At 63.0% G+C, this 24043-nt stretch overlaps 5 protein-coding genes across 16 annotated transcripts in view; 2 read left to right on the top strand and 3 right to left on the bottom strand.

Moving 5' to 3' along the window:
* TNRC6A (trinucleotide repeat containing adaptor 6A) overlaps nt 1–291 on the top strand; it is a 46190-nt gene extending 45899 nt beyond the window's left edge. For all 11 annotated transcript variants that reach the window (XM_071761004.1, XM_071761005.1, XM_071761000.1 and 8 more), the window contains one exon: nt 1–291. This exon is cut by the window's left edge and continues 2575 nt beyond it. The gene's annotated coding sequence lies outside the window, so the exon portion shown is untranslated.
* Nucleotides 1–8044, bottom strand: part of LOC139804140 (collagen alpha-1(I) chain-like) — an 8238-nt gene extending 194 nt beyond the window's left edge. The window contains exons 1-13 of one of the 2 annotated variants that reach the window (XM_071761011.1): nt 8030–8044; nt 7406–7595; nt 5857–5971; nt 5290–5394; nt 3459–5111; nt 3228–3340; nt 3095–3153; nt 2847–3004; nt 2558–2720; nt 2296–2487; nt 1323–1538; nt 551–704; nt 1–391 (exon numbers count right to left, since the gene is read on the bottom strand). The exon at nt 1–391 is cut by the window's left edge and continues 194 nt beyond it. In XM_071761011.1, coding sequence (XP_071617112.1) covers nt 317–391; nt 551–704; nt 1323–1538; nt 2296–2487; nt 2558–2720; nt 2847–3004; nt 3095–3153; nt 3228–3340; nt 3459–5111; nt 5290–5394; nt 5857–5911 — 2943 coding nt within the window. In that variant the 5' untranslated portion in view covers nt 5912–5971; nt 7406–7595; nt 8030–8044 and the 3' untranslated portion in view covers nt 1–316. Of the gene's footprint in view, nt 392–550; nt 705–1322; nt 1539–2295; nt 2488–2557; nt 2721–2846; nt 3005–3094; nt 3154–3227; nt 3341–3458; nt 5112–5289; nt 5395–5856; nt 6180–7405; nt 7596–8029 lie in introns of those variants that run through there. The other variant, XM_071761013.1, reaches the window with a different exon arrangement.
* On the bottom strand, nt 8035–9560 carry NDUFAB1 (NADH:ubiquinone oxidoreductase subunit AB1). Its single transcript, XM_071761015.1, is given in 5 exon segments — nt 8035–8125; nt 8128–8163; nt 8934–9021; nt 9174–9290; nt 9365–9560. Coding segments are annotated over 5 exon segments (438 nt in total). The 5' UTR covers nt 9512–9560; the 3' UTR covers nt 8035–8075.
* Nucleotides 9561–10353: 793 nt separating this feature from the next.
* Nucleotides 10354–19783, bottom strand: PALB2 (partner and localizer of BRCA2). Its single transcript, XM_071761010.1, is given in 15 exon segments — nt 10354–10767; nt 11354–11502; nt 12144–12231; nt 12471–12587; nt 12764–12925; nt 13196–13281; nt 13625–13786; nt 14066–14149; nt 14702–15501; nt 16922–18691; nt 19165–19246; nt 19335–19394; nt 19483–19679; nt 19682–19718; nt 19721–19783. Coding segments are annotated over 15 exon segments (4095 nt in total). The 3' UTR covers nt 10354–10529.
* On the top strand, nt 19692–23990 carry DCTN5 (dynactin subunit 5). Its single transcript, XM_071761014.1, has 6 exons — nt 19692–19790; nt 19983–20051; nt 20406–20524; nt 20996–21107; nt 22268–22370; nt 22445–23990. The coding sequence occupies exons 1-6, from the start codon at nt 19743–19745 to the stop codon at nt 22540–22542; spliced, it is 549 nt and encodes a 182-aa protein (XP_071617115.1). The 5' UTR covers nt 19692–19742; the 3' UTR covers nt 22543–23990.
* The last annotated feature ends 53 nt before the right edge of the window (nt 23991–24043 follow it).

Here is a 24043-nt window from a genome sequence, read left to right as displayed (position 1 = left end):
CTTTATTTTCAAATGGCCGGATGTAAGTCATTAACTCTGTTGGATGCCAGCATTGTGTGTTCCTAGACACTTATCTGTAACTACTTAGGATGACATACACTGTCCCAAGCCAAAGCTGGCTCCTGAGTCTGCTCTGACACGCTGGTGACAACGCGGGCAGACGCCCCCCAGGACTCTGCCTCCCCTGGAACTGACACCACACCCGCGTTGATTGTATCGTCAAAGTGTTTGAAATTCCTTCACTTGAGCTTGTTACGTGGAAATAAAATGTGGTTGGTTTTAAAAGCTGAACCTCGTTGCCTCTGCTCTGCTCTCCTCAGGCTGTCCAGCTCCTCTCCAGGTTGCCCAGCTCCATCCCCTCGCAGTAGGAACGAGGCCGCCTGCCTTTGTGCTGTGGGGACAGAGCAGGGAAGGAGCTGAGGGCTCCCACCAGTGCCCCCCCCACACCCCCCCCTGCCTCCCCGGGATGGGATGAGAACGATGCAGCCCCGGGTACCTCCCAGCACGGCCCCTGGGTGCTCCCCTGCCCCCCAGCCAGGGCTCTGCTCACCGCTCGCTGCCTGGAAAGCTGATGGAGGAGGGGAAAGGGTGTCCAGGGAATGGGCTCCATGGGCCAGCTCGACACGGAGATATCGCTGGCTTTGCCCGAGTCCACCATGGGATCGTTCATGCTGCTCGAGCTGGAGTGCCAGTCGTAGTGGAAACTGGGAAGAAAGCTCACCAGTAATCAAAAGCAAGGGTGGGAAGGGGGGAAGTCAGAGCTGCTCCTGATGATAAAGCTGCCCGGGAGCTGAGGAGCAGGGCCCTGCTCTGGGTACCCAGTGAGCTCTGTGCTCATTCCCCTGACTGCATCTGTCCCCAGAGGTGTCCCCACAGCACAGCACCCCAGGGTCATTGCACAGCACCCAAGGGTCACTCCCCAGCTGTGGATGTGCTCGCTCAGTCCCAGGTCCCGTGGGTGGGGGTGGCTGTGGCTGCAGAGCCCTTTGCTCGTGGAACTGGAAACTTCCAGGGCCCTTTTTCCATTTACACCCCTGGAAGCTGATTAGGAGGCTGTGATACGCAGACAACCACGCTGCTTCCTGCAGATGTGAAACGAGTCCCTGCCACAGAGCTCCTTACACGAGGGGCAGGAGGGGGGAATCCCAATCCCTGGTCCCTGGGCACCAGGGGACACTGCGGCTGCTGATGAGCAGGGGGCCGGGCATGGGGGCAAAGCTGCGGTGCCAGGGGGCTGCTGGGCCCCCGACCCTCCCGCCCTGCTCCCCCCCAGCACACCGAGGACGAGCCCTGGCTACGGGGGCCCTGCAGACCGTCCCTACCTGGGCCTGCGGGCGGGCAGCACCGGGGGCTGCTTGGCACTGCCCGTGGTGCCCGAGCCCTCCCGGCAGCCGCAGCAGCCCGTGTCCAGGATCTGGAGGTGCAGCAGCTCCTCCGAGTTGCTGAAGGCCGGGTTGTCCAGCGAGCTGGCCGAGGGCAGCCAGGAACGCGACCAGTACTGGGCTGAGACATCGTCCAGGCGGCAGAACCGGCGGTAGCTGCGGGGCGAGGGCGGGGGCTGCTGGGGCAGGGGATGGACCCGCACATGCAGACCCCCAGGGACAGCGCTGCCAGCACAGAGCAGCGGCTCCCACCCAAATGTCACAGCCCCAGCGCTGGGTCCAAACCCCACACCCTGGGTGGGGGCAGAGCCCGTGACACCCAGCACCGCCTGACCTCGCTCCAGGGTCGCTGCGGTGGTTTCCTCGGGAACAATCCCCAGCGCATTACGAATCGCTGGCGGGGCCAGGACGGCAGAGCCATCAGCACAGGGAGCACAGCCCACAGCTCTTGGGTGCACCCACAGACTTCTGCACCCCTTCCCTGCCTGCACGCTGCTGCCGGAGCTGTGAGCCCCCTCCCCAGCACTGCACATCGCTGGCACGGCCACGCGTGTCCCCTGGGCACTGCTGGCACGGCCACGAGCACCCCACAGACCCCGAGCACGGCACGGGCCACCAGCATCCCCGGCACAGCCACACACACCCCCTCCCCACCCAGCCGGGGGGCTCCGCCGTGGCTCCACGGGGAGCTGGGACCAGCCACTCCCAGGCCCCACACGCGTCCCCCTGGCCCCAGCCCCTCCCGCCCACCACTATCAGCTGCTGCAGAGTGTTTTTCTTGGCTGAGCTCAGCCCCAGCCTCGCTGCCTGATCCCCCTGCCCCCAGACGGGCTGCGCTGGCCCCCCACGGTGTGGGGACAGAGCCCATCGCCCACCCCTCCCTCCTGGGATCCCCCGGCCCCACAACCCCCACCTGCTGCGGGTCTGGTCGGCCCTGGCCTCCAGCAGCAACACCTTGAAGCGGCGGAAGGCGACGGCGGCGAGGGCAGCGCCGAGGAGGAGGATGCTGAGCAGGACCCCCGCAGCCATGCCCAGCAGGCTCTGCTGCGTCACTCGGTAGTCACAGCGCAGCCCCATGAACCAGAAATCGCTGCCCGCGGGGCACCTGCACCAGGGGGGCCATGAGACGCGTGGGGAGGCGCCCGGCCCCCCAGGAGTGGTCCCCGGGCACTCACTGGCAGAGGGGCTGCTGTCCCGGGGGGTGGGTGCAGATGCCGTGGTTCTTGCAGTAGTCGCGGTGGCAGAGGGAGGTGCAGGTGGCATTCCCGTCCGCCCCGGGCACGCAGGCGAAGCCGTCCCGGCAGGAGAAGAGCAGAGCGCAGGGGTCCAGAGGCCGCTCTGCAGAGACGGGGTGGGGGGATCCGGCTGTGCCACCCTCCTGCCCGCCCACCGGACCCCCGGGACCCTGCCCCAGCCCCTGGAGAGTCCGGGCACGGCACAGCCCCTCGCAGCCCCCGCACTCACCCAGAGCCACGTTTCGCAGGACGGGGGCCGTGCCCACCGCCAGCCCGGGCCGGACCGAGCCGGAGCCCAGCGCGGCGTCGAGGAGCGCGCTCAGACCCAGCGCCCGCACCCGCTCCGCTGCGAACAGCGCATCGTACTCCAGCACCACGCTGCCCTCCCTGCGGGACACACACACCCGGGGGGCCCGGGGGGCTCAGACCCCGGGTCCGGCACCGCGATGTCCCCGCAGCACGGGACGCTGCACGCACCTGATCCCCGTCACCTCCAGCCGCAGGAACCCGGGCACCGAGGTGAAGAGTGGAGTGACCTGTGCGGGGAGGGGGGTGAGGGAGTGCGGGATGGCCCCCGGCACAGACCCCACCAGCCCCGGGTCCTGCTCACCGTCCGGTTGAAGCTGTGCAGCAGCCCCCGGTGCTCCCGGGACCGGGGGTCCTGCAGGGCGGGGATGAAGCCCATGTCCAGCACCAGCTCGCAGGGGATGCGGAGCAGAGATGCTGCGGGGAGAGACGCGGCTCAGCACTGCGGGACCCACACTGCCTGCCCGGGGGGGGCTGAGGGGCTCTGCTCCTCCCGCCCTGCCCAGGCAGAGGGTCCCAACTCCCCCAGACCCACCTCTCAGGAGGGGGGGCTGATCCTCCACGATGACCACCCGGGGGGCCCTGCCTGCTGCTGGCGTTGCTCGGGGGGTGTCCCCATCTGACCGTGCTCCGGGGGTGGCCGATGGCTGCACCAGGTCCCTGTCCCCAGCAGCTCTGGGGGAGCCGGGGCCCCCACGGTGACCCGGGGTCCCGGGGGGCTCATTGGGCTGCTGGGGGGACCCTGGCACCACGGTGGGCAGATGAGCTGGGGGACCCCACGTCAGCCCTGCCGTGTCCCCCTGCAATAGAGCAGCACCGGGCTCCAGGGTGACTGTCCCCACGTCCCCAAACAGTGCTGGGCTGGCAGTGGCAGCTGTAATGGTGGCAGTGCTGGTGGCAGTGGTGGCAGTGACTCCAGCAATGGTGGCCAGCCCCCGGGAAGGCAGAGGCTGGGACCAAGCTGGCAGCCTGGGGGGACCAGGGGCTGAGGAGGGGGCAGCTGTTGACCAGGGCTCAGCACTGCCTAACCCAGCCCGGGTCCCCCCCACTGGTCCTGCCAGGGGGGTGCCCGCAGAGGGGGTGAGCCCAGGGACACCCCGAGTGGTCCCTGGGGAGGGCTGAGGGGTGGGTGACATGGGTGCAGAGCCAGCAGTTGGGTCAGGCTGTGGGGACAGGGGGATGTGGGGGGGCCCTGGGCTGGTGGGTGGCCCCCTGCTCTGTGCCACAGCCGTGCTGCCTGGGGCCACTGAGCTGTGACTCCGGGAGCCACGGCCATGCTCTGGGGGCTGCTCTGTGCTGGGTGGTCCCAACACCCCAGTGGTTGGGTCCAGGGTCCCCTCGGGGCTGGGGGATGTCACCCCTGGGGTGCTGGCAGTGGTGGTGGGGGCAGGCAGGCCCAGCCCCTTGCCTGTGGCAGGCAGTGAGGTTGCCCCTGTCCCCATGGCAGGCTGGGCTGTGCTGGCCAGGGGGCCCCCAGACCCCCCAGCCCTCAGGGATGGCAGAGAGGGGCGAGGGGCAGAGCGGGGACTCTGCCAGGACACATCTGTCCCGTGCCACGGGAGGGACACAGGGCCCCATCCTCCCCCCGGCAGCCCCTGCCGTGTCCCAGCCGGGCTCAGCAGCCCCCCCAGGATGGGTGATGTCCCCACTGTCCCTGTCACAGGGCTGCCCATGGGTGGGGAGATGCTCAGCTGAGTCCCTGGGCTGCTGTCACCTATCAGGATGGTGGCACCTGGGTCCTCCCCAGCCCTTGGCTCTGGGGAGGGGGGGCCGTGTGAGCCCCCCTGCCTCTGTGCAGGACCTGTCCCCGGGGGATTCCATCCTGGTGGGGTGCTGGGGGACCCCTCCCCGCCCCCAGCAGGTCTGGGCACCATCACAGGGGGTTGGGACTGCAAAGGGGTCCCCTGCGTGGCGGTGGCACTTTGTGCTGTCCCTTCGGGGGCAGATCCATCGGGAGGAGCTGTGCCCGGTGCCGGCTCAGGGGAGAACCGGGACCCCGGGCCGTGGGTGGCTGCTCCCTCATCCCACCCTGTGGGTCCTGTCCCCTTTGTCCCGGCCGAGGGGCTCCCCTGGGGGCCGGGGGGCTCGGTGGAGGTCCTAGGGATGGGCCACAGCTCAGCCTCTGTCCTCAGCTGCCCCACGGCCTCCGGTGTTGGTGCCCGATCCCTGCCAGCTCCTCGCTCCGGGTCTGGGGGCAGAGGCAGAGGGGGAGTGGGGGGGTCCCTGAGCGGGGCTGCCCCACGGCCACCACCCCTCAGCAGTCCCCAGCTCGGTACCCCGGGGGCCAGGGTGTCCCATGGTGCCACCAAGGCCCCGCCATGAGCGGGACCGTCCCGCTGGGCTGGTACCGACCCGCTGGGCTGTACCTGTGCTGCAGCGCTCCCCCGGCGCAGACCCCCGGCAGGGTCGGGCAGTGGGGTCCGTCCCGGTGCCGAGAGCGGGGCAGAACCGGGCGCAGCACTCCACGAGCACTGGGGAGAGAACAGAGGAACCGGGTTCGGGCAGCATCCCTGGAGGAGATGGAAATGGAACCCCCCCTTGGAACCTCCCTCCCCCCGCCTTCATCCCAGTGACCCAGTCCCGGTTCTGCCCCACACGGCCGAGCTCTGCCACGTGCTGGAAACGCCCGGTTCTGCCCCAAATCCCCGTCCGGCAGAGCCGCCATGTGCCAGCCCCGGCACCACGCCAAGGCCATCGCCACGGGGGGACAGGGACACCGCCTGGGTGGCACCCCCTGGACCCTTCACCCGGGCACACGGTCCGCCGTGACCACCCCGGGGACCCCCACGGCGGAGCCCACCCGAGCGGGGGTTCTCGGTGACCACCCCCTCCCCCACACCCACATCCCGCATCCCTCCGGGGCGGGACCACCCGCTCCCCCTCCTCCGCCCGCCGATCCCGCTCCGGGTCTGGGGGCGGCTCCCGGTGCTCACCTGCAGCGGCCAAGAGCCGGGGGAACCGGAGCCGTGGGAGACGGAGCCGCTGCATTTCGCGGCCGAGCTGCTGGTTCTGCGGGGGGCGGCGGCAGGAAGCCCCCGCCCGGTCCCGCTGCGGCGGGGCGGAGGCACCGGAGAAAGGGGGGGGGGAGGTTGAGCCGGTCCCGCCCCACCGGCACCGGAGGGGGTGTCAGAGCGGTGGCGGCAGCCCCCAGGGAGGGCTGGGGACAGGAGTCCCGGGGCTGCACACGCCTTCTGCCCCCCCCAGCTAACAAAGGGGTTTATCCGGCAGGAAAACTGGGGAGGGACTCCCGACACGGGCAGGGAGGGGTGGGATGGGATGGGGTGGGGTGGGATGGGGGGAACGGTTTCAGGATGGAAGAGGGGAGATGAGGAAGAAATTCTCTGGTGTGTGTGGGGTGCTGAGCCCTTGTCCCAGAGAAGCTGTGGCTGCCCCATCCCTGGCAGTGCCCAAGGTTGGATGGGGCTTGGAGCCCTCTGGGCTGTGGGACGGGGTCTGCCAGGTTCGAAGGGGATGGGCTTTAAATTCCCTTCCTACCCCCAGGGCATCCTGCAGCCCCCCCGGGGCAACCTGCAGCCCTCCCGGGGCAACCTGCAGCCCCCCCCGGGGCAACCTGGAGCCCCCCCAGGGCAACCTGCAGCCCCCCCAGGGCAACCTGCAGCCCCCCCGGGGCAACTTGCATCCCTCCCGGGGCAACCTGCAGCCCCCCCGGGGCAACCTGCAGCCCCCCCAGGGCATCCTGCAGCCCCCCCGGGGCAACCTGGAGCCCCCCCAGGGCATCCTGCAGCCCCCCCGGGGCAACCTGCATCCCCCCCGGGGCAACCTGCAGCCCCCCCGGCCCCGCCTCGGGCGCAGCTCTGTCTGCAGCTCCCTCACTACGTCACCACCAGTGCTCCCAGTGACCACACCAGTACCAAAGGGCTCTGACCCCCCCGTCACTGCTGCCTCTGACCCGGTGCCTCAGAACCAAAACCCTGGCAGAGTTTAGGTTGGAGGGGGCTTTTCTCTCCAGTTTCCCCTCAGCTCCACTGCACTGCTCAGGAAATCTCCCAGGACATTTGGGGGGCCCCGGGGGGGTTCCCAGAGCCTGGGGCTCACAGAGAGGTGCTGAGGGTCCCCCCTTCCAGGGCCATTCTGGTGCCCCTGCGGCTCCAGGGACAGCCCTGGGGACACCCATGGGGCCCCTCTGCCCCCCCGGGACTGCCCACCCCACAGAGCCTCTGCCCCACGAGAGTCCCGTGGGGTTCAGGAGCTCAGGGACACCTGGATTCTGCAGCACAAACCCCACACCCCGCAGCTGGGGGCACAGGAACACGGGGAGGGGGGGGCTGTGGGATTTTGCTCCCCAGCAGCAGAAGTTCCCCTCCTGGCTCTGTTTTTCCCCGCGGGGAAGCAGCAGCCCCGGGGCAGGAACTGCTCCTGCTCCTCCTCCTGCTGACAGCGCTGGCTCGGGAGGGCAGGGGAGGAGCTGCCGGAGCCTTCCCAGGGCAGGGGGACAGTCCCTGATCCCAGGGGTGTCCTCACCCCCTGGACACCAGCAGGGACCCCAGGGGGGAGGGGAAAGCCACCAGCACAGCCATGGGCTTAGACATTTATTCCCAAAGTTTTTAAGGACAAGACATTCACTTTCAATCCATCCTCGGGGTGGGAGCAGCAGGGCCAGCACGTGTCACCTGCTGAGAGCAGCCCAGAGCTGGGGACACACAGACACCTCCTGGGAGAGAAAGAGCCCACAGAGTTATCCCCCTGAGCACCACACAGGGAGCCCCTCAGCTCCCCTCTGCTGCTCCCCCTGCAGAGGCACAAACAGGAACAGCCCTGATCTGCTGCTCATTTCCCCTGCAGCCCCTCAGGGCAGTCCCTGCACTGACCCTTTCCTGCCCATTTCCTTTTTGGCAGGAGGGAACAACTCCAGGGCAGTCAGGAGCTGTGCTCCCCCCCCGAGGGGACCCCAGGACATCCATCTGCCACCCCCCACAGCACCCCCACATCCCCCCTCCCAGAGCAGGGAAACACAGCTGGGAGAGGGCAGCCCCCCAGCCCCCTCCCCACACCCCTGAGGGGCTGTCACCTCAGCCCAGACCCCCCCTCCAGAGGTGTCACCCACTGCCCAGGGTGTCACCCCCCCAGCAGCAGAGTTCTACTCACCCAGCTTTGAAGAAATGTGATTTTATTTATTTATTATTATTATTATTCATAAACATCCTTCTTGTCTGCAATGTAATCTACAATCTCCTGAGGACACATCAGCTTCTCTGCATCTCCATCAGGAATTTCAAACCCTGGAAGGGAAGTGCTCAGGGTCAGTCCCAGGGAACAGGAGCAAGGTGAAAGGGGGGGGATCAGAGCTGGGGGGCTGGGAAGGGGGGGGGGATGCAAAGTGCTCCTCCTTAGAGCCCCCACTGCCTTCCCAGAGCTCCCACAGCCCCCCAGGGGGTGATCTCAGGCCCTGAGGCCCCCCAGGTGCAAAGCTCCAGAAAATCCACATTTTTCTTTTTAGTTCTTGTGTCCACACAGCAACAACCCCCAGAGAGGGACTGCACAGAGGGGCTGAACACAAAGCAAAAGGGGTTCAGGTGAGCAAACCCCAGGGACAGGTTTGGCCCAAGGTGACAAACGAGGCATTTACTCCAGAATTCAGCTTTAAATGAACACATGGAAAAGTCCAAAACTAGGAGCAAAAAGGAATGATGAACCCCACCCTTTCTTACCCCAGCAGCAGTAAGTATTGATGATGAAAAAATTCTGGTGGAGAAAAACCTGGAGTAGCTGTGACTTGACAAGCAGCAGTGTGCCCTCTGCTCCTGTCACCCTCTGTGTCCCTCCCCAGCAACACAGAGGGCTGGGGGAGAAGAGCCCCCAGGACCACCAGCTTGGACCCAGACAGACAGCAGTGCCTGCCCCAACTGAGCCAAAACCACCTGGGTTTCCCTTCCTTACATCAGAGACAATCAGTGCTGCTGCTCAGAGAGCAGAACCAAAGCTGGTTTGGTGTCACTGCACTGCCAGGAAGGGGCAGTGGTGAAGCCGCGGATGTGCAGCTCTGAATTACCAAATTCATCTTCCATAGCCATGATGATTTCCACTTGGTCCAAACTGTCCAAGCCCAGGTCCTTCATGAAGTGGGACTCGGCCGTGAGCTGGGGCAAAGGAAAACAAAGACGGTTTGGCCGCAGCCCTGTCGGTACCACGGAACATGCTCGGCCTCCGCCTTCCCCTGCCCCGGAGGGTCCGGCAGAGCCTCCCCCCGCCCCGCGGCACCGCCGGCCGGCCCGGCCCGCCCCCCGCTCACCTTCTCGGGGTCGATCTTGTCGTACAGCTTGAGGACGTAGAGGACGCGCTCCTTGATGTCCGCCAAGGTGAGGGGCGGGAGGTCGGAGAAGCGGCGGCAGGGCCAGGCCCGCAGCACCTGCGGGACAGCGGAGAGCAGCGGGCAGCGCCGGGACGGGACGGGCCGCCCCGCACCCCCGGGACGGGCCTTACCTGCGGCAGCGGCTGCGGCAGCGGCAGCCCTGGGACCGGGGGTCGGCGCGGGCAGAGGGAGGAGATGGCGGCGGGTGTCGGTGCGGCGAGGGGCGGCCGGGAGAGGAGGAGGCGGCGGACACAGGCGGAGAGGACACGGGCCGCCATGGTGACCTCCTCCCAGCAGGCACCGCGCGGCGGGGAGGCCCCGCCCGCCAGCGGCCGACACAGCGACCCCTGCCGGCCGGAGGCCGCGCACGGAGATGCTCCCGAAAACCCCGGGAAACAGCAACCCCGGGAGGGACCCCCGGGAGGGACCCCTGGGAAACAGGACCCCCGGGAGGGACTCCCGGGAGAGACCCCCGGGAGAGACCCCCGGGAAACAGGACCCCCGGGAAACAGGACCCCCGGGAGGGACCCCTGGGAAACAGGACCCCCGGAAACAGCAACCCCGGGAGGGACCCCCGGGAAACAGGACCCCCGGGAGAGACCCCCGGGAGAGACCCCCGGGAAACAGGACCCCCGGGAAACAGGACCCCCGGGAAACAGGACCCCCGGGAGGGACCCCCGGGAACCAGGACCCCCGGGAACCAGGACCCCCGGGACAGCAACCCCGGGAGGGACCCCCGGGAAACAGCAACCCCGGGAGAGACCCCCGGGAGAGACCCCCGGGAGGGACCCCCGGGAAACAGGACCCCCGGGAAACAGGACCCCCGGGAGGGACCCCTGGGAAACAGGACCCCCGGGAACAGCAAGCCCGGGAGGGACCCCCGGGAGAGACCCCCGGGAGGGACCCCCGGGAAACAGGACCCCCGGGAGGGACCCCCGGGAGGGACCCCTGGGAAACAGGACCCCCGGGAACAGCAACCCCGGGAGGGACCCCCGGGAGAGACCCCTGGGACAGCACCTCCGGGACAGGACCCCTGGGAGGGACCCCCGGGAACAGCACCCCCGGGACAGCACGCCCACGAGAGACCCCTGGGAGAGACCCCCGGGAAACAGCACCCCCGGGAGAGACCCCTGGGAAACTGCACCCCTGGGACAGCATCCCCGGTCCGGCAGCAGTCAGGGAGCGGTTCCGAAGCACAGCACCAGGTTTAATGTCACTGCAGACCCCCGAGCCCCGCGGAGCCCCCCCGGCAGCCCCCGTGCCCCGCGGTGCTTTGGACCCTCACCCCAGCCCTGGTCAGGCCGCTCCGGGCTCGGGGTGCCGGTACCGGTACCGGTAGAGGCAGACAGTGCCGTCCCGCTGCCCGGCCAGCAGGCAGGTCCCGGTGCCGGCCCAGCGGGCCAGCGCCCATCTGCCCTGTGGGTCTGGGGGCAGCAGCGCCGTGCAGTGCCCCCCCAGGAGGTCCCAGACGGCGATGTCCCCCGAGGTGAGCAGGGCCAGGGCAGAGGTGTCCTTGACGTCCCCCTCCAGGTACCTGTGGGACACACGGTGTCACCCGCCCTGCCCCGCACCCCCGGGAACGAGCTGCTTTTTGAAGAGTAAAAACGAAAAAGCAGAGTGAGAGCGGGGGCAGGAGGCAGGGAACAGGGGGGGATCTGTCTGTGTGTCTGTCTGTCTGTCTGTCGGGTCGGGACACTGCTCCGGGCACGCCTGGCACCGGGTCAGCAGAACCGGTCCGGTTTGTGTGCACAGGAAGGATGCTGAGGGGGGGGGGGGGAAGCATCGCGAGACAGAGCCAAAACAGCTTTGTCTTCAAAAAAAAACAGAGTGGGGAAGGAAAAGGTCATCAGGCTGCGGAGTCACTCCTGGAGGGGGAGGAGGAGGAGGAGCAGGAGCTGAGTGTCCGGGGCAGGCACAGCCCCCCCGGGAGGAGCTGACAGGTCAGAGCGGGCAGGAAACAGCCCACAGCAACACCCTGAGCAACACCCTCAGACCCACGGGACACCCGGCAGCGTGGGTGCAGCCTCCTGGCCCCCAGCCAGATGGGAAATGGATCCCAGCTCAGCTCCATCAGCGATGCCCCCGGCTCCAGCCCCCCGCAGGGCTCCCGGGGTACTTGCCTGCCAGCCTGCCCCGGGGGCAGGGAGGAGAACATCACCCCCGTGCTGAGGGCAGTTTTGGGGTTGAAGGCCACCAGGCAGAAGGCAGGGGTTCCACAGGGCTCGCTCTCCTTGGCGTGGGGATGGCTTAAAACAACAAAGAGAAGGCCCTGGGGCAGAGAGGAAAAGGACATCATTAAAAACAACAGCATGAGGGGAAAAAAAAAAAACAACAAAACCTCAGGAATTTTCCAAAAATTAATTGCTACATTCTGTCATCAGAGCCCTGTGGACAGGGATGCATTATTTTTACTGAGTAAACCAGAAATGGTTTGCTTTGCTTATCAAATTAGATAAACCCCAAAGCAGCTGCTGCCTGGGAAGGGCTGATGCAACACACAGCACAGTGACCCACATGATTTGTGCACTTCACTTAGTGTCTGTCTGAAAAAGCTGAACTTGCTGTAGGATGAGGTGACACTTAAAGTAAAATTTCTGGGCCTCATCTGAATCCCTAGGATCTTACAATTTCAGGAGACTCCCATGCAGACCAGCAGAGCTGGCAAGAGCAGCTCTCAGCACAGCCACCACCCCGGGACAGACCCTGAGGAAGTCTGACCCCAGCCATCCTTATCAGGCAAGACATTCCTGTCCCAAAAGGGACACTGGAAACAACCAAATCCTTGATAAGCTACAAAAATCCATCTGGAGTCATAGCACAGGGGAAAAACCGAGTGGGAAGGAATCATTGGGAGTCCTGGTTTTCCAAACGTGATGTCCTGGGGCAGAGGTGAGGCCTGTCCCCACGTACCTCCTCGGGATAGGCCCTGTGGCAGATGGAAGCTGGGTAGGAATATCCAGTCTGCATCCTCCTCAGCAGCTGGCCTGTCCTCAGGTTCCTGCAGGGCGTGGAAACACAAAACCTGACTGGATCTCCATCCTCTAGCTGCTGGGTTTTTAATGTTATTTTCTGTTTTTCACTGTTAACAGCACAGTGCAAGACAGACCCATCTGGTTTCCCACAAACCAAACCAGAGGCCACGGGAGGAGGTGATGAGTGTGCTGTAACACCAAGGGGAACCCACCCCAGAGCACCCCCGTGTGACACCTGGGGCTGAGCTGCAGAGGGAGCACTGACCACACCACGATGCTGTTCCCTGCAGTGCTGCCAACCAGGGCCTCTCTCATCCCTTCCACCTCAGCAAAAGCTAAAACAGTTTCCTCAGGGGGCATCAGTGTCTGTCCATCCTTGCTCCTGAACAGCAGATTGGCACGTGAAAAAAAAGGCAGAGAAAATAACATGTAAGTGTCCTGTGCTCAGCACATCCCCAGCAGGAGGGGGCAGCAGACATTTTGCTACACTTGAGCTCTTTCCCTGCTTTCCTTCCCCTGCCACAGTGAGACCCCCCCAAAAAAACCCCCAGCACTCACCTTCCTGTCTCTGCAAGTGACACCATTTCCACTTGCTGCTCTTGGCCAGCCCTGCTGCTGCTGACCAGCCTCCTCTCCTGCAGCCCAAGAGCTGCTTTTATGTTTCCAGCTTTTACCAGGGACTGCTTGAATGAGTCACCCTCAGAAGAATAAAGCAAGAGCCTAAATTAAGTGAAGAGTACACCTAAGGACAGCAGGAAGCATAATTCCAACATGCCACAGCATATAAAAATAAGTGTCTGTTTCAGCAGTCTGCCACCTCTCAGGGTGGATAAGCACATCTTTACAGTGGATATTTAGAAATCCCTTCCACATTTTCCAAGTGTTAAAGAAACTGAGAAAGTGACACATCAGTAAGAATTTCAAGCTCTACACAAGAGATTGAGCTGCAGTGATTCAGTGAAAAGCACCAGTAAGAAACAAATACACCACCTTATTTCTCCAATCTCCAGCTCTCCCAGTGCTATGCACACAAGGTTACAGGTGTCTGGCAGAGGAATGATCTGGATTACAGGAATCTAGGATGGCAGCACAAGAATTCAGTGTCACCCACAATGTCCCTTTGACTTTATTCCCATTTTCTAGAGTGTTTCAAGTAAAATGTGGATTCTAGCAGATAACACAAGACCACACAAGCTACTGACCCTCTCCACCACAGTGCAAATGATTCTCCTCTGATGCCTAAAAGAACTTTAAAAATAAATCTGCTGAAGGTGTGGACTTAGAGAAGCATCAGCAACCAGAGAAGTCTAAAAAGAACTAACCCTGCACCCAAGCCTGCATGCTCTTTGTCTATTGGGAACTGCCACACTGGGACAAGAAACCTGTCCTGAATTATTGAAATAGGGATGGTGTTCATACCTCCCCGAGCTGCCAAGTGTGGAGCTTTTCCCAGTGGTTGGATTCCAGAGGTTTCCACAGGGACACAGAGCTCTCAGAGGCCAGCACCACACACAGCTCCCTGCTGCCAGCTGCTTCCCACCACATCGTGCTCACATCCACAGCACAGGAGCCTGAAGAATCCTGTCCCAGACAAAAGACAGACCTGGTTACCTCACCTGGAGGTTCAGCATCAGGAGAGTTTGAGGCTTAACCCTCATGGTGTTCAATTCTGAGCAAAGTGCCAGTGAAGCAGCACTGAAATCCTTCATCAATCAAAAGGAGATACAGAGCAACCTGACCCTGCTCTGCCCCAGGTGAGCACAGAACTGCTCAGATCAGGCAGGAGGCTGTGTTGCTGCGTTTGCTGTGGCATTTTTGTTACACCTGGGATCAAAGAGCTGGCACCCAACCTTATCCCACCTTTAGCTTTGATACAAGCTGCAAGCTCTCTTCTCTCTGGCCATCAGGCAGTGCTGGAGTCAGCTGTTCTGCCACATCTGTTTTCTGCACAAACAAGTAAAGAATAAAGATAACTCAACTCTGAAATCACACCCAGCACCAGCAAGAATAAGGCAGGAGCATGAACCAACTCTGCATGCAGCTGCTGGGGAGCTCTGGCAGGAGCACGTCCTTGAAAAGCAAGAGATCCCAGGCAGGTTGTGTCCTGGTTTCTCCTGAAAATTGTCTTTTACCAGCACCCAGCCTACAGAGATAAATCATTCAGTCCCCATCCCACATGCCAGTCACCTCATCTCCTTGACAAATCTGAACTGGAAACCTTCTTTAACTGACACTGTGTGAGCATCACTTTTTGTTCACATTCGTGTTCCAAACACCCCACAACCAGCACCAAACCCCAAACCCCAAACCCCACATCCCCATTTTCATCGAGTTGGATTTCAAAGAATTTGCTCCTGAGGCAGCTGATGAAAACCAGAGAGCCAAGAGGCAGCATGCAGGGCTAGCAGGCAAAGAGGGCTTTCCCCTGAAGTCTGTGAGGCTCAGGAAAAGGGGACCTGCCCACAGAACCACTCAGTGAAGGGACCAGCTTGTTACCTGATCAGGAGCAGCTCTGCAGGGTCTCTGCTCTGTGCTCTCTGTCTGCTGCTGCTTCTCTAAGTCCAGACCTTCAGAAGATTTATTATCAAGACATCTTTCAGGTTCTAAAGGAAATGTTGCACCTTGCTCCTCCTCTTTTCTAGCAGATTCTGCACCAGAGCTGTCCCAGGGCAGTGGAAGGGCAGGGGCTTTGCATTCCCCACCATCCATGGCCTGGGCAGAGATTTCTTTGGGGGAACCCAGGCTCAGCTGTGAGGGAGGCACAGGCAGTGTGCCTGGGCTGTGGCCTGAGATCAAACCAGCAGGGGTTGCACCCACCACAGGGAAAATGGATGAAGAAACCTGGGACTCGGGCTGTGTGGGGACACCAGCTGAGAGAGTCCCCGTGGGTGTAAACAGCAGCTCGTGGGTGGAAAGGTCCCTCTTGGAAGCTGGGCTTTCCCCACGAGGTAACTTGGGACATCCCTTTTTGGAAGGCAAACTCAAACTGCTGGTGATCCTCTTCTCTTCTGGATCCATTCCTGTCCCTGCTGTGCCCTCTGAAGCCACACCACCTCCAAACACACTGGGAACGAAAACCTCCAAGTCATTCACAGGGGAGGATACCAATTTCTCAAGTTTTAGGGGTCCAAATTCCTCATTGGGTAAGTGGAAGTCTCTGATGCCCAGCCTGGGGATGAGGCACTGCAGATTGTGGAAGGAGAGAAGGGAAGCAGAAGCATGGGGGTGCAGAGCAGGGGGGCTGAGAGGAGCAGGACCCCCACCCGCTGCCTGGCTGTGTCCTCCTTTCCTCTCATCTAGACAAAAGAAAACACAGCAATATGAGAATATCACATCATAAAATCACCAGCAGCTGGCCACTTCAGAATCCCTCATCCAGACCATCCCTCTAAGCTCTTTTCAAAAAAAAAAGAAAAAACAAAAAAAGAAAAAAAAGCCACATCCATCTCAGCACCTGGAGGTGGCACTTTTCTGGAAAGGCAACAGCTCTGCTGCTGCTCTGCATCCAAACCTCAGCTAAAACATCATTGCCCAAGACTGCCAGAACCAGCAGAGGGTTTGGTCAGTCTGTTTTCCTCCTGACATTTCCCCCGTGGGGCAGTACCTGTGGGGCAGTACCCGTGGGGCAGTAGGGGCAGTACCCGTGGGGCAGTACCTGTGGGGCAGTAGGGGCAGTACCTGTGGGGCAGTACCCGTGGGGCAGTAGGGGCAGTACCCGTGGGGCAGTACCCGTGGGGCAGTAGGGGCAGTACCCGTGGGGCAGTACCCGTGGGGCAGTAGGGGCAGTACCCGTGGGGCAGTAGGGGCAGTACCCGTGGGGCAGTACCCGTGGGGCAGTAGGGGCAGTACCTGTGGGGCAGTACCCGTGGGGCAGTACCCGTGGGGCAGTAGGGGCAGTACCTGTGGGGCAGTACCTGTGGGGCAGTACCCGTGGGGCAGTACCTGTGGGGCAGTACCTGTGGGGCAGTACCCGTGGGGCAGTACCTGTGGGGCAGTACCTGTGGGGCAGTACCCGTGGGGCAGTACCTGTGGGGCAGTACCCGTGGGGCAGTACCCGTGGGGCAGTACCCGTGGGGCAGTAGGGGCAGTACCTGTGGGGCAGTACCTGTGGGGCAGTACCCGTGGGGCAGTACCTGTGGGGCAGTACCTGTGGGGCAGTACCCGTGGGGCAGTACCTGTGGGGCAGTACCCGTGGGGCAGTACCCGTGGGGCAGTACCCGTGGGGCAGTACCTGTGGGGCAGTACCTGTGGGGGCAGTAGGGGCAGTACCTGTGGGGCAGTACCCGTGGGGCAGTACCTGTGGGGCAGTACCTGTGGGGGCAGTAGGGGCAGTACCTGTGGGGCAGTACCCGTGGGGCAGTACCCGTGGGGCAGTAGGGGCAGTACCCGTGGGGCAGTACCTGTGGGGCAGTAGGGGCAGTACCTGTGGGGCAGTACCTGTGGGGCAGTAGGGGCAGTACCCGTGGGGCAGTACCCGTGGGGCAGTACCTGTGGGGCAGTAGGGGCAGTACCTGTGGGGCAGTACCTGTGGGGGCAGTAGGGGCAGTACCTGTGGGGCAGTACCCGTGGGGCAGTAGGGGCAGTACCCGTGGGGCAGTACCCGTGGGGCAGTACCCGTGGGGCAGTAGGGGCAGTACCTGTGGGGCAGTACCCGTGGGGCAGTACCTGTGGGGCAGTACCTGTGGGGCAGTAGGGGCAGTACCTGTGGGGCAGTACCTGTGGGGGCTGGGCTGCCTCTCTGCCTCCCAGCGCAGCGCAGGGAGCGGCGCAGGGGGACGCCGGGTGCCCCAGAGCCTCCATGCTGATTGCTGAGGTGCTCCAGGGGATGGGGATCAGCCTGACACACGGGGGAGTTGCCTTCCAGATCTCCTACAGCAGAAGTTTCATTCCCTGGGGGCAGGGAATGGAGGCTCTGAAGGGGATCCCGAAGCTGCTCTGGCAGAGCCGTGCCGTGTTTGCTGAGCACTGGGCTTCCCCTGGGAGCAGGGTCAGCAGTGTCCAGCTGGGTGGTGCAGGTCTCCTCTGCCTCCCCAGCAGCAGACAACCTTCTCTTGGCTGAAGATGGCTTTCCAAGATGAGCCTCACAGTTCCTGCCTTCCCCCTGGCACTCCTGTGACAGCTGAGTGCCAGCCCTCGGTGTGAGGAGGGCTCTGCAGGAAGATCTCTTTCCCTTTGCTTTCCTCTGCAGTCGCCCCTCATCTGGCTTGGTGCTGGGGATACTGTTCTGGGAAAGGGATCCAAGGGAAGTGCTGCTGCCACTGGATGCAGGAGCAGATGTCTGAGGGCCCCCGGAGCTTCCCGGATCATTTTCTGCACCGAGGAAAGGGAGCAGCACAGCCCCCGACTCCAAATCATTTCCACCCTTTTCCTGTGAGGGCTGCTCTGGGTGTGCAGCTCCCTGCCTGCCCTTGCCCCTCTGGCCCTTCTTGCCCCTGCCCAGCTGGCTGAGAATGACAGCATCCAGGTCCACTTTCCTCTGGCAGCTGGACATGCGCCGGGTTGTCCTGACGTAATATTCCACGGGGAAGAGGAGCCCCTCAACCACTGTGCAGGAGCTCAGGGAGCTCCCAGGAGCTGCCACCCCTCCTGCAGGGCAAGGGCTGGAATCACTTCCAAGCTCCTGGTTCTCCAGCAGTTCCTCAGCACTGCCCACAGCAGGACAGGGCTTGGTGTCCCTCTGGTTTCCTCCAGAGCCCGTGTTGGTGTGGGTGTTATTTCCACCAGCAGCCAACACTTCATTTTCTGACATGAAATCCAAGAGCCTCTGTAAATCCTCCTGCTCCTCACACACCCTCTTCCCATCCCCTTGCTCCATCACACCAGAGGATTCCTGCCCTCCACCACCACTGGTGTCCAGCACAGCAGAGTCCCCATCCTCTGGACACAGCCTTGCAGGCTCACAGGAGCCAGGGGTGGCCCCAGCACCCGGGGACTGGGGCTGCCCCAGCAGACAGGGGAACAGCTCAGGAGCTGCAGGGGGGGCACTGTCCTGCAGCCCCCCCTGCACCACCCCACCTGCTGCACTGCCAGCAGTCAAAGTGTTTTCTTCTCCCTGCACCAGCACTGCTCTGGATGCTCTCTGAGCCTTTCCCTCAGTGCTGGGGATGCTGCTCCTCCTGAAGACTGGTGACTGCAGCTGCCCTGCACCCACACCTTGGTGTTTCACCACTCCACCAGCACTGAGGAGCACCTCACACACAGGTTCCCTGTCCTCCAGCACCACAGCCTTGCCCCGTCTCCTCAGCTTCATCAAGCTCCTGGAGGTTTGGGATTTCCTCTCCTCGGGGGCAGGCCTGATGCTTCCCCAGCAGCTGCTCTCTGCCTGGGGGCTGTCCTGCTGCCTGCCCCCCTCATGGGGGGCTCCAGGAATGAGCTTACAACTGCCAGGTGTTTCCTTCTCCGTGTCAGGAGCAGAGCAGGGCTCAGTCTGTATCTGGGAGGAGGCTGCAGGTTTGTCAGCACCAAGCAACACATCACCTTTGGGACCTGGGGGATAAAAGGTCAGCTCTGGAAAGCACTCCCAAGGAAAACATCACACAGGAAAAGTGGATGAGTTTGTTAGGAGGGAAAGAGTGGGATCAGGGAGTGGGGATCAGGGAGTGGGGATCAGGGAGTGGGGATCAGGGAGTGGGGATCAGGGAGTGGGGATCAGGGAGGGGGGATCAGGGAGTGGGGATCAGGGAGGGGGGATCAGGGAGGGGGGATCAGGGAGGGGGGATCAGGGAGGGGGGATCAGAGAGCACCAAGGCCTGGTGAGGAGAGGAGGTGTCAGTGCAGATCCCCAGCAGGGGAAGGGCCGGGTGTCGGGGCTGTGGGGCAGCAGTTGCAGAGGTGATGGAGCTGGGCTGGTCCCTGGTGGGCAGGGCAGGCGTGGGGCAGAGCAGGGCGATGGGGGCTGGGCCGGTGGGACAGGGGGGGCAGGGGGCATCCAGCAGAGCCCCCCGCCCCTCAGCTCTTACCTGCGGGGCTCTGCTGCCGCCGGTCTCCTCCCGCCTCCCCGCCCCGGCCGTGGCTCCGGGCTCGCTCGGCTCTCCGCGCCCGCTGCGGACACAGCACCGGGCAGGGTTGGGGCCGCTCTGCCGCCGCCTCAGCCCCCCCGCCCGCCCTTCCCGCGTCCCTCCCCGCTCACCCGCAGCCGGCTGACGGTCTGGCTGTACTCCCTCCGCAGCAGCGCCAGCTTCTCCCTCAGCTGCAAGACACAACGCACCGGGACGGGGTTGGGGCTGGCATCGCCGCCACCGGCCCTGGGCCCCGCACGGCCCCGCTCCCCCCCGCACCTTCTCCTTCTCGGCGCCGCTGAGCGCTCCCGTTCCCGTTCCCGTTCCCGCTCCCGTTCCCGCTCCCGCCGCCTCCATCCCGCCCGTTCTCTCCGGGCCTCCCGCTCCCTCCATACTCGCTCCCGGCCGGAAGCGCACGGCGCGCGGGCTTTCCGTATCCATGGCAACGGGGCGACCAGAGGCGGAAGTGCTCTCCCTGGCGACAGGAAGTGACGCGCCGGAAGCCGGGTGTGTCCGGTGCGGAAGCGGCGGGGGGAGCGATGGAGCTGAGCGAGATGCTGTACAACAAGTCCGAGTACATCGAGACGGTGCGGGGCGACGGGCGGGACCGCGGCGGGACCGGGGCGGGACCGGGGCGGGACCGGGGGGACGGGCGGGACCGGGGCGGGACCGGGGGGACGGGGCGGGGCGGGGCGGGGCGGGACCGGGGCGGGGCTGCTCCTGGCGGAGGGGGCGGCGGGGCAGGGGCCGTGTCAGTGACCCCTCTCTTGTCCCCTCAGGCCTCGGGCAATAAGGTGAGCCGGCAGTCCGTGCTCTGCGGCAGCCAGAACATCGTCCTCAACGGAAAGGTGAGCGGCGGGCAGGGGGCTACGGGCTCCCCCCGGCCCGCTCCCTCCTTCCCGCAGCTCTGCAGTGCGGGGCCGAGCGGGGCGGTTCCTGTCAGCCCGCGGTACCGCAGCTCTGCCCTGCCCTGCCCTGCCCTGCTCTGCTCTGCCCTGCCCTGCTCTGCCCTGCCCGAGCACACGCGGCCCCCCCTTCCAGCAGATCCCGCACCCTTCCCTTTGCTCTTTTACTTTTGTCTGACAGAACCCCCTCAGGTCCCATCATCTCCCGGGAAGGGCCCGACCTCCCCCCGAGGCTGTGCAAAGCCCTGGCACAGTCCTGCAGCCACCGGGGCTCAGTTTTCCCCTCTTTCTCCCCAGACAATAGTTATGAACGACTGCATCATCCGTGGGGACTTGGCCAACGTGCGTGTGGGCAGGCACTGCGTGGTGAAGAGCCGCAGCGTCATCAGACCCCCCTTCAAGAAGTTCAGCAAAGGGTGAGACCTGCCCTGCCCCCGAGGCTGGAGGCAACATCTCTGTGCCTGAAACACGTCTGCTGGCTGAGCTGTCCCCCTGGGCAGGGAGCCAGGGGCAGAAACCTGACCCTCAGCAGCTGGGATGGGCAGGGATCTGCCTCACAGGGCGTGGGGAGTGCACCCCATGAACCCCAACATCCCTCTGAACATCCCTCTGGTGCTTGTTTGGGTCACTCCTGGGGAGAGGGAGAGGGAGAGGGAGAGGAGAGGGAAAGGAAAAGAAAGGAAAGGGAAAGGGAAAGGAAAGAAGAAAAAAGGACAGGGAGAGGAGAGGGAGAGGGGAGGAGGGCCCAGTGTCTGCTGGGCCTGCCCTGCACTCGGAGCAGCCCCTGGTGCTGCAGCTGTAGAGGGGTGACCCAGTGGGTCTGGGTGTGTCAGTGCTGTGTGTCAGGCTGTCTGTTCACACCCCAACACATCCCTCTCCTCTCCCAGGGTGGCTTTTTTCCCTCTGCACATTGGTGACCACGTCTTCATAGAGGAGGATTGTGTTGTCAACGCTGCCCAGATTGGCTCCTACGTCCACATAGGCAAGAACTGTGTCATTGTGAGTGCTGCTGCCCTGACACCCTGACACCCTGACACCCTGACACCCTGCACCCTGACACCCTGCACCCTGACACCCTGATACCCTGACACCCTGATACCCCTGACACCCTGACACCCTGCACCCTGACACCCTGACACCCTGACACCCTCACACCCTGACACCCTGACACCCTGACACCCCTGACACCCTGACACCCTGACACCCTGCACCCTGACACCCTGACACCCCTGACAGCCTCACACCCCTCACACCCCTCAGACCCTCACTCCCCTCTCTCCCCTCACTCCCTGCTGGGCAGATCCATCCCAGCTCTGTGGTGGCTGCCAGCAGTGCCCAGGGAGGGCAGCCTGGCCGTGGAGTGCCAGCACAGCTGGGTTTCTGCTGAAAAAAGCAGAAAATAGTCAAGGCTGCTGCCTGCTGGGTCAGAGGAGGCCTTGCTGCCTGACTCAGGCTCCAGTGTGCACGGTGACACTGGTTAATGTCACACAGACCTGTGTCACTCAGGAGCAAAGGGAGCTGTTTTTCCATCAAGGGAAACTGGGCTGTGCTGGGAGGGCACTGAGTCAGATCCCTGACACAGCAGATCCTGAGCACTGCAGGAGCTGGAGCTGATCTGAGACACCTGGAATGGGGGAAAGCATCTGGAGCTGTGTGACTGTCCCTGGAGCTGTGTGACACTGCCTGAAGCTGTGTGACACTGCCTGAAGCTGTATGACTGTACCTGGAGCTGTGTGACTGTCCCTGGAGCTGTGTGACACTGCCTGAAGCTGTGTGACTGTCCCTGGAGCTGTGTGACACTGCCTGAAGCTGTATGACTGTCCCTGGAGCTGTGTGACTGTCCCTGGAGCTGTGTGACACTGCCTGAAGCTGTGTGACTGTGCCTGGAGCTGTGTGACTGTACCTGGAGCTGTGTGACACTGCCTGGAGCTGTGTGACTGTGCCTGGAGCTGTGTGACTGTGCCTGGAGCTGTGTGACTGTCCCTGGAGCTGTGTGACTGTGCCTGGAGCTGTGTGACACTGCCTGAAGCTGTGTGACTGTCCCTGGAGCTGTGTGACACTGCCTGGAGCTGTGTGACTGTGCCTGGAGCTGTGTGACTGTCCCTGGAGCTGTGTGACTGTCCCTGGAGCTGTGTGACTGTGCCTGCTCTCTGTTCTAGGGCCGTAGGTGTGTTCTGAAGGACTGCTGCAAGATCCTGGACAACACAGTGCTGCCCCCAGAGACAGTTGTGCCTCCCTTCACTGTCTTCTCAGGCTGCCCAGGTTTGTGCCCCCAGCCTGCAGGACACCAGGGGCTCCCCCTGACCCCCCTGATGGGCACTTTCCTCTTCTTCCAGGGCTCTTCTCTGGGGAACTCCCGGAATGCACCCAGGAGCTCATGATTGATGTCACCAAGAGCTATTACCAGAAGTTCTTGCCACTCACTCAGGTTTAGTAGCCCCCTAGTAGCCCGTTTGCCACGTTCCAGAGCAGAGGAGGCAGCCAGGAGTGTTGTGGGGGCAGGGGCAGAGCTGTGGGGCAGGACATGGCCCCCCCGTTCCCCCGTCACCCCCTGTCACCCCCTGCATTTGGGTGTCCCCCATTCCACCCTGAGCTGTGCCATTCCCTGTCCTGGGGACATTCCCACTGGGACACATCCTGGCTGCAGGGACAGCCCCAGCCCCCCATTCACCTCGGTTCTGACCCAAAGCTGGGGGGTGTCCCTGTGCCTGCACCCCTGGGGCTGGCAGACCAGTTCCTCACCAGGGAACCAGTCAGAACCAGTGCTTTCCTTCCCCAAACCTCTGCTGGGTCTGTGTCCTGACCCAGGGGGGTGTTCCCTCTGTTCCCCTTCTCCCTGGGGGCTGAGGGTCTGTCCCAGGGGACAGGACCCCCCCATCACCCCGGGGTGACACAGGTGACACAGAGCTGTCACCTCTGCCTGGCTGTCACCTCCTGATGCAGAGGAGGCTCCTGCCCTGACCCCACTGCCTGAGCCTGTCAGACCTTTGGAGAGAGGGCTGGGATGTGAGTGCCAGAGCTCAGTGCAGCAGAAAGGGAGGAGTTAAAAACAGAAATGAGGGAGAGGTGAGGGGATGTCCCCAGTGTCCCCAGCTGTTCCCCAGTGTGCTGCCTGGCAGAGGGCTCTGTGGTGCTTTCCTGCGTTGTAAAACTTAAAAAAAGGAGACTCAGACTTCTTGGAAAGAGTGAACATTGGGAGAGCAGGAACCATTCCTGCTGGGAGAAGCTGGAGGCAGCTGGCCCTGTGTCCCTGACACCTGGCTCTGCTGAAACCCATCCTCCTCTTCCTCTCCCACTCTTCCTCTCCCACTCTCCCTCTCTTCCTCTCACTCTCTCTCTTCCTCCTCCTCCTCCCCCTCTCACTCTCTCTTCCTTCTCCTCCTCCGCCTCCTTTTCCTCCTCCTCCTTCTCTTCCTCCTTTTCCTCCTCTTCCTTCTCCTTTTCTTCCTTCTCCTCCTGTTTCTCTCTTCCTCGTCCTTCTCCTTTTCCTCCTCCTTCTCCTTTTCCTCCTCCTCCTCCTGTTTCTCTCTTCCTCGTCCTTCTCCTTCTCCTCCTCCTCCTTCTCCTCCTTCTCCTCCTCCTTCTCCTCCTTCTCCTCCTTCTCCTCCTTCTCCTCCTTCTCTTCCTCCTCTTCCTCCTCTTCCTCCTCTTCCTCCTCCTCCTCCTTCTTCTCCTCCTCCTCTTCCTACTCCTCCTCCTTCTTCTCCTCCTCCTCCTCCTCCTCCTGGCAGTGCTCCAAGCACACTGATCACACCATGGGGTAGCTCTGTGCACACATCTGTACCTGTAGTAAGTGTGTAGTAACCTGACTGTAACCTACAGCCTCTGGCTGGTTGGCTGTGTCTCGACTGTACATAAATTAAAACCTTTTCAGTTCAAGTGGCTCAGTGTTGTGATTCTTCCAGTCAAACAAAACCAGAACCAAGGTTCTGCTG

The sequence above is a fragment of the Heliangelus exortis genome, chromosome 17 (genome assembly GCF_036169615.1).
Source record: "Heliangelus exortis chromosome 17, bHelExo1.hap1, whole genome shotgun sequence".
Taxonomy (NCBI): Eukaryota; Metazoa; Chordata; class Aves; order Apodiformes; family Trochilidae; genus Heliangelus; species Heliangelus exortis.
This window is presented reverse-complemented; position numbering and strand designations above follow the sequence as displayed.

What these genes read in the sequence shown, in the direction of transcription:
- DCTN5 (XM_071761014.1), top strand. Translation starts at nt 19,743, where the DNA reads ATGGAGCTGAGCGAGATGCTGTACAACAAGTCCGAGTACATCGAGACG. An exon ending in AGTCCGAGTACATCGAGACG is followed by an intron (nt 19,791 to 19,982) that starts GTGCGGGGCGAC and finishes TTGTCCCCTCAG; the next exon opens with GCCTCGGGCAATAAGGTGAG. An exon ending in TTCAAGAAGTTCAGCAAAGG is followed by an intron (nt 20,525 to 20,995) that starts GTGAGACCTGCC and finishes CTCCTCTCCCAG; the next exon opens with GGTGGCTTTTTTCCCTCTGC.